The following is an 8,455-nucleotide window of genomic DNA, read 5'->3' as shown; positions in this document are numbered from 1 at the left end:
TTTTTTTTAAAATAAAACTAATCTTTTCAAATAAATAAATCTGAAAAATAGATACTCCCTATTAAGTATGTATGTTTTAAGACTACTAGAAATAAAGATTTGATTTATAATTGTTGAAATAGCAAATTTGCCCCTGGATCACATTTAGATTGGATTTAAGTAGTCGGGTAACGGGGGATCTCTTCTTTGACTTCTTTTACTCCGTACAACCAACGCTCACATGTAAATGAGGAGAGAGAGTGTGAGTGTGTGTGTGTGAGCCTATATAGTATATAGGCAATCTTGTTACATCTTCTACGCAACCATTCCACCACTACACCCCCTTCTCCCTTCTCTCTTAGCTCCGCCGCTTGTTCATTGCACGGCTTCAAGATGTCATATGAATCTGATCCAGACGATGATAACTCCTTCAGCGACAACTCCCTCAGCGAGCTCGTCCATACAACCCTCTCCTACGACACAAACTTGATGCTCGCCGCGGTTATCTCCCTTCTCCTCGTGATCCTCTTCGTCCTCCTCCTCCACCTCTACACCCGTTGGTACCTCGTGCAAGCTCGCCGGCGAAGCCGCTCCTCCGTGACTGTGCCGCGCGTCCTAGGATCTAGATTACATAACCGTAGCAGTTTCACCATCATCGACACCACTTCTAATCCTGGTAATTCGAATTCTCAGGGAAAATTCGGCCTCCCTTGTTCAACCATCGCCTCATTGCCGCTATTCGTGTACAAAGTCTCATCCGAGGAAGATCGTGATTCCAGATTAAATTGTGCAATTTGTTTGAGCGCTTTCGAGGAAGAAGAGATCGGAAGGAAATTACCTGGATGCGGACATGCATTTCACGTGGAATGTATAGATATGTGGTTGCACTCTCATTCATCATGTCCGATTTGTCGAGCATCAATCCGGTGTAATCACAGTAATAGAACTAATCGTCTGGAAATCCAAATGGCTGATCAAGAGCAAGAATCGGAATCTGTCGGATTGACAATCAGTAATGAGGAAGAACTGCGATTGGAGAATGTAGCTCCAATAAGCGACCAGATCACGGAGCTTCATGAAACGGCGGATGCTGCGGCGGAGAACGACTCTGGAGTAGGTGGTTCATCATCGTCTTCGATAGGAGAATCGATTAAAAAGCTCATGAGCACCAGTAGCGGTTGCAGCAGCAGCAGCAGATCCGGAGGTAAAATTCATCCTTCATCGGATGATAATGGAGATGAATCAGTGGTTTGATGTTGATAATGATAGGTTTGTTTACTAAAATAGTCATCGCAAACATGTTACTTTGAACAAAAACTGTAAAAAATATGTAGTGAAATGAAGTTTTTGGGAGTCATAAAATCATTGAATTTAGGGTTTTTTAGGTTATGAAATCAAGACGGTGATCTACAATCGAATTTTTCTTTTTAATTGGTTTGAACTGAATTTAGGCCACCGTCACCGGCCATTCCGAATGTCTGGTTTCCGCCTGCTGCCGCTGCCGGCGATTTCAGCTTTCTACAATTTCGCCTTTGATTCTCATTTTCACAAAAAAGGAAAAAAACAAAAAAAAGATATTCATCCATCGTTAATTTTATTATAATAATAATATAATTTAAAATTTTATTTAATACTCTAAATTTTTTAAGAAATCTTAATATTAAATGATTTTTTTTTTCAGAAAGACAAAGATAATAACTAAATGTGTATTGATTCAAAGGATACAACAATTAAATTTGTATTGATTCAAAAGTGCGACTCCTTTATGATTGTACTCTTAATTCAATTGTGTATACCTATGTACGATAAAATATTTTTATTTAAAAAAATGCAAAGGTAACAAGTAATATATACTTCATTTATTTGTATCGCAATCAGATAGCAATAAACAAATAATAGTCTGACACAAACATTATAATGTTCAACATATATATGACATGTTTGTATCTGTTCACCACATAAGATTTTTGAAAAACATATTCCTACGCTCACTTTAGTTATTGAAATTTTATTCTATACAATTATTAAATTTATTTTAACTTATATAATTTAATAGAAAAACTGATATAAAAGATTAGGTATGTTATCAAACTGATCTTGGGGAAACCCTTTCTTATTCAAATAGATTTTCATATCTTTATTTACGTTCTTAATAAGTGATCAAATCATATATATTTCTAAACTGGTAAGCTTTTTAAGTAGAAAATTTACATTTTATTCTATTTTTCGTAGTAGTTTTTAAAGGATTCTACGAATATTTATTCAGTTTCTTCTTTGATGCGGTGTATCAATACTTCGATAGTGAGACTTTGTTGGTTATAGATCTTTCTACTAAATGGATCATTTTTGTACCAATCAAAGTAAAATCTTATTATCGAGAGTATTGTTGCGATAATTGTCTAAAATAAATAACTTGTAAAAAAGGTAAGAACATTCATTCTCTCTTTTTCTACTTATGTGATTTCATCTTGAAAACAAAAAGCGTTTTTTCTTATATTGTTATCTATTTTTGGAATCAAATTGCTTCTTAGTTACTTTTAGTGTGTTGAACGATCTAGTCACTTGGTCAACTAATTCTTCCCCATATTCGAGAGGCTTCTAAAGAAGGTTTGGAGATGGTGATTGTTACGACGATGTGGATTATTTGGCGACTTTAAAATAACATGTTTTTTTTCAATATTTTAAACTTGAAGTGCGTTTCAAAATAGAAAAAAAAAATAATAAAGATGTTTCTCGGATTTATGATAGATGCAAAACAAGTTAATTAGTTGGTTTGTTGGTTTTATACTTTTATAATCTAATTTTACATTTGTCTTTTTTATAATGTTGCTTTAACATCTTTGCTAGTTTGTTACTGTAATTTTGTGTCGTTCAAATATTAAAAAAGACTACTCATAATATATGGAATGTTAAAATTGTTGTGTTTTTATCTTTATCGTGCTCTATCCTTTTTGATTCAATACTATAAAATTAAGATATGTGATAAGTAAATTCTTAATTTTAATCATATAAAATATAATATTATATAAGACTAACATTTTTCCCACCCAAGCATCTATTTATTTTTTTTTGAATGACAAATAATTATTTTTCTCGTATGTTTGGGCTTGAACTCATAACCTTCAAATTATTTGTTGGTTTAAAACAACCAAACCATATTAACCAAGAGAGCTAACTCCAACTTATAAATAAAAGAATTAGTTATAACGTTTTTCTTTTATTTTGTTTTTAATTAAAAAAAGAAAAAGAAAAGTTCCCGAAACTCTATTAATAGAACTTCAGTCAAAGTATTGGCGTAAGATTTTAAGACGGTGATGCTAGAATTTTGGTGTAAGCCCACAATTATTGACTTTTGGTATACATATCACATATGTGTCATCCACCGAATCTATATGCCATTTTTGGCGACATTACTTAAATAGCATTTTATTTTTTCTTTTTATCTTTTTATATATTAGAAAAAAAATTAAATCAGTTTATGAAAAGTTATAAAATGAAATGTATATATATTCAAACTTGATTTTTATAATTTCAAATTTCAGAAAACGAGTTCATGAAAAATTGCATCTATCATCCAAATTCAGTAAGGGGTGGCTTTTATTTTTCATCTAAGTTTTTTTCGCAAAACAAGAAAAGATATTTACAAACATGCTTTAAATTTTATTGTTAACGGCAACTCTAAACCCCAAAATATAACCAAAGTATGTAAAATTTAAAAAAATTAAATTGATTTATATAGTTTTTAATGGGCCTTCTTGATGACACACATTGGGCATTCAATTGATCACATTTCACAATCCACGGACATTAGAGAAAGATAAATATTTGGATTCGGTCCATTCTGATAACATCATGTAGGTTAATATTCTGATTTATGTATTTGTGTTCGTTATGCTAAGGATGCATATGGACGATACACATTATATCCATTTAGTACATTATAATTTCTTGAACTTCCCCAAAATGTTCAACTCGAGTCGCTCGCTAAATTAATTGGTTTAACCTGATACGTGGCATTTATTTGGTACATTTTTGAAGGGTATAAGTTCATAGAATATCAATGTAGTTTTCAGTAGTAGACCTAGAAAAATCAGACTACATTTTTTTATAAAGTTGCACTAATAGAAAAAAAAATCATTTCCGATGACAGTTCTATCACAAATCCATCACTAAAAGGTTTTAACAACGAATTTACAGTAAATTTACACTTATCAGACTTTGTTACGAATTTTCGAATGATCTGTGGCAGAGAAAATTTGAATGGTAGCAGTCTGCCCATGATAATTTTTCATTTATCTTACCTGGGCCACAAAGCATTTTATTTTTCATACATATTAAGTCAATGCATTTACAAAAAAAAGTTTGCATCTAGGGATAACATTAGAGACCATTCAAAATGACTAAGACCTACAACATTGTAAACCGACTTTTTAATGACCCAATTATTTATAAAGACTCCAACATATATAATGGATGGGGTACATGAGAATTAAGTCCATGAGTATTATATGAGAAGGAAAACATGATGACCATGAGGTCTATTGTATAGTAACTTTGGTCTGTCTATTTATTATGTTATTTTACTTCTGTTAAGTTAGATGAAAAAACTATTTTTCTTCTTCATTGATGGTCTAATAAAAAATATTCATTAAATCATCGTTAATCTTTAAAGACTAAAAACATATATATTTTATATAAAAGGGAAAATGACATATATGTCATATTAAGTTTCTAGGGTTTATCCATTTAGTCACTTAACTTATTTTGTGGCTTTATGAGGGAACGAATTATTTGTAACTTAGCAATCTAATCCCTTTCACATATTGTAGCAGGTTTCCATTGCCACATAAGTGTAAGCTAACACATATGCGATGACATGATAAGAATTCAAAGTATCCCAACAATCCAAACGATGTCCGCTTGTATGTGAATTGTAGGGAGCACGCTTGGACTGTTTAAGCCGCCTTCGTATAAATTGAAGACTTTGTTGCCCTAAAATGGCACATCTGGAAACTTGCTTACCCTAATCTCGTCTTTAACTTCACTCCGAAATAGGAAAAATGTCTTCGCGAGCAACTGAAGAACACAACTGGTCTCCAAACTACCGCCGTCAAATGGCGGAGAATCATTCCAATGGTGTAACCAACAAAGACATGGTTATCAATCTACTACAAACCTAGCTGAAATTGTTTCTCATACAGGAGGACTTCCAAAACCAGTTGCGTAAGCTCCAACAGGGTGTTAATTGAGACTTGAATGCTATGAACCGTGAGGTTGATGACGTTCGCGCTAGTCAACTGGATATCTCTAATATCTTTGTTGATCTTAAGAATCATTTCTTTTCTCTACAAAGGTCGTATGTGAAGATGGTCATCGAGCACAACAAACATAATAAAGTGATGTATTTTGTTGGGATTATTGGTGTTTCTACTGTAGGTGTGTTCACCTACATGTTCTTCAAGTAATAAAAGAAGTGTAGGTTAAAGGATTCCTGTCATAGGTTTGTGTTTTGGTGTGTTATTTAAGTTGTTTATTGTCAATATTAGTAATAGATTTTGTGTCTGGTGGAGCTTGTTGCTGGTGCTGGTAATAGTTTGTGGTACTGGTGTATATAGTTGGTGGTGGTGGTGACTGGGATGGTGATGCTCATCATTTTTTGATGAAGTATGTTTCGATGATCTTTGTAATATATTATAGTATATATGAAAAAATTGATGTAAACAAACCCATGGATGGAATGTTGGTTTATATATTATTAAAAAAATGTATTGCACCTGTGTTTGTGTCTGTGCATGAACGAATGAAATATTTGGGGATTATATATGTTCGGGTAAGTTAGTCCCAGTCATGTGGATCTTCATCATTGGGATGGGACCACAAGCCAAAGCAAAGTCAATCTATTTTTAAGTAGATACATAAGGACCACAAATGGTGTGGTTGTGGAAAATGGACAAAAAAAAAATATTGCACATGAGGCACAATGGTCTTTTTCTGTAACCATTTTATGGAAACAACTTTTCTAAAGTGCAGTTTTTCTTGTTTACTTGTCAGTGCACTTTTGCTTGTTTAATTGTCAATTTCAGATCAGATATATAGAATAGTTTAATGGATTAAGTGACAGATAACATGTTACATGAATAGCTTAATAGATTAAGTGACACAAAAAAGAAATTGACTTAATTACCCCCACATCCTAAAATTTTAGTAATGACAAAAATAGCCCCTAAATGGTCATTTGTATTTATATGACAAACATACTCATACTTGATTGCATACTGTAAATGGCAAAACCACCCTAAATGATAAAAATACCCCTACATTGGCTATAATTCTCCTACTTTCTTAGTTAATCCACATGACTAAAATACCAATACGTTCCTAACTTAATCTAAAATAGCATATAATAACTTTCCATACCATAAAACAACATAACATACATGATTTTATTTATTGCAACACGCATGAGTGATGAACACTACATTAATTCTTGTTCTCATACACAATCATACGATTAAATATCACACATACACTACAAATATCAAACCATTATCTAATCCAACCCCATGGCCGTTTCAAGACTGCTACCTTCACCTCCCACTTTTTTAGCAAGCCCTATTTTAATGATTCTCTTTAACTTCTTCCTTTTGTTAGGTGGTCTTACATGGTGAACTTGACGAACACGAGCATTGACCCTAGCCCCTTCCCCACACCCATTGACTCCCACCACTTTCTCATCCTAACCTGTCTTCTTTAATGCATCACTTAAATCAACCATCACCTCATCATCCCTACCCTATTTTGTAAGGTTCACATACTCCTATGTAGGTATAATCTTTTATTTCTTTGTATTATTTTGTTTGGATGGACATGCAACTTGACTGCAAGTGGCCTTGTTGTGGTCTTTCTCTTTGTATATGCTACAAGAAACCTTCTTCCCAACCTTTGAAATGGTGTGTTTTCCCACCCGTTCAAAAGCATCCATTATTCTCTTCATGGTTGGCCTGCCTAGCATTCATATTTTCAATGGAGGCAAAGGGGGTGTGAATTCTATAGAAGGCACAATGTTTTTTCCATTCATCCCATGGATTGATTGTCTGTAAGGATTATCGAAGAATGTGACCAAGTACATTGGATATACATATGGCCCATCAAGTGTGATATTAAAATTGGCTAAGGTGGCAACCGAATGTACGCAACCATACCCATTAAGTTGTCATAGCCCGCAACTGCATTCCTTTTTTGGAACATGAATAATATATGCCTCGTCCATTTTCCTGGCTTCGAACTTCATACCCCCATAAGATACAACTTGCCAACGCCTACATAATTGGAAAACCAAAATATTAATAGATGTGGCAAGTAAGGTATGGATGTTATTGGATAAGTGTGCAAATATTTGATCAATTTGGAGAATATTCAACCTTGTTCTAATATTTGGACAAACGGAATAACGATTCCATCCTTGTTCGATTAGTTTTATACCCACCATCCTTTGCATCATATATATCTACGAATGTCCTTTAACATGCTTATGATAGATTTCTTTCGGGCATCCAAAATCACACTGTTAAAGCTCTTTGAAAAACCATTCTCCAAGGACTAACAAGATGAATTATGAACTCTAAAAAAAGCTAAAGACCAAGTCTTTAGATCTCTATCAATAAGACGCACAACTGATGTTGGATTCAACTTTTCAATCTCTTTCATAACTCCATTAGAATGTGCTTCAATTGTTGCCGTGATTGCTTTCCAAAACAAAATTTCAAACTTGGCTCCACTAAATCTCTTTCTAAAATTGGCATAGATATGTCTAGCACACTGCCTATGTTCAACTGCTGGGAATACTTCTTTTACTGCCTCAACAAAACCCTACATATGTTACATGAAGGATTGAACTTAGAATTGAAATTAATAATTTTAGAACATGAAATATTTATGTACCATACCTTGTATTGATCCGAAATTATAATCAAACCTTGTCCTTCATTCCAACATTGCAAATCTTCTGAAAAAGTTTCTATGAACCATTTCCAATTGTCCTTGGTTTCCATACAAAAAACCGCCCAAACAATTGGGAATATTCCATTGTTAGCATCCCTACCAACAACACAAAGCAACTCCCCTTTGCAAAAACTTTTCTGGAAACAACCATCTAGGTTAATGATCCTCTTATATCCTTCCTCCATCTCACTTTTACTAAAACATATGTACATCTTGCTGAAGTAATTCTTACCATCAGGCATTGCATCAACACAAATTTTAATTGTGGATCTAGGATTTGATCATTTGATCTCCTCACCATATGACCATATTCTTGTATAATTTTTTTGCTATTGTGCCTTCAGCTAGATTCAATGCATACTTATTGGCTCTCCTATACCGAATCATACTCACATCAATGCCAAAAGTGGATTTTACTTCCTCTCTAAGCAAACAAACACTCATCTTTTAATTGTTATAAAATTTTCGCTTAAAG

At 33.4% G+C, this 8,455-nt stretch overlaps 1 protein-coding gene across 1 annotated transcript; it reads left to right on the top strand.

The window, feature by feature from the left end:
* Nucleotides 1-313: 313 nt before the first annotated feature.
* Nucleotides 314-1,344, top strand: ATL63 (TOXICOS EN LEVADURA 63). The gene has a single exon (XM_078975707.1). It carries the CDS (start codon nucleotides 373-375, stop codon nucleotides 1,231-1,233), a length of 861 nt encoding a protein of 286 aa, XP_078831833.1. The 5' UTR covers nucleotides 314-372; the 3' UTR covers nucleotides 1,234-1,344.
* The last annotated feature ends 7,111 nt before the right edge of the window (nucleotides 1,345-8,455 follow it).

Source organism: Lactuca saligna, chromosome 9 (genome assembly GCF_052625555.1).
Source record: "Lactuca saligna cultivar CGN05327 chromosome 9, ASM5262555v1, whole genome shotgun sequence".
Lineage (NCBI taxonomy): Eukaryota > Viridiplantae > Streptophyta > Magnoliopsida > Asterales > Asteraceae > Lactuca > Lactuca saligna.
The sequence above is the reverse complement of the archived record's forward strand: the minus strand, read 5'-3'. Positions and strand labels throughout refer to the sequence as shown.

Excerpts from the sequence above, each read along its gene's own strand:
- ATL63 (XM_078975707.1), top strand. The coding sequence starts at position 373 with ATGTCATATGAATCTGATCCAGACGATGATAACTCCTTCAGCGACAAC.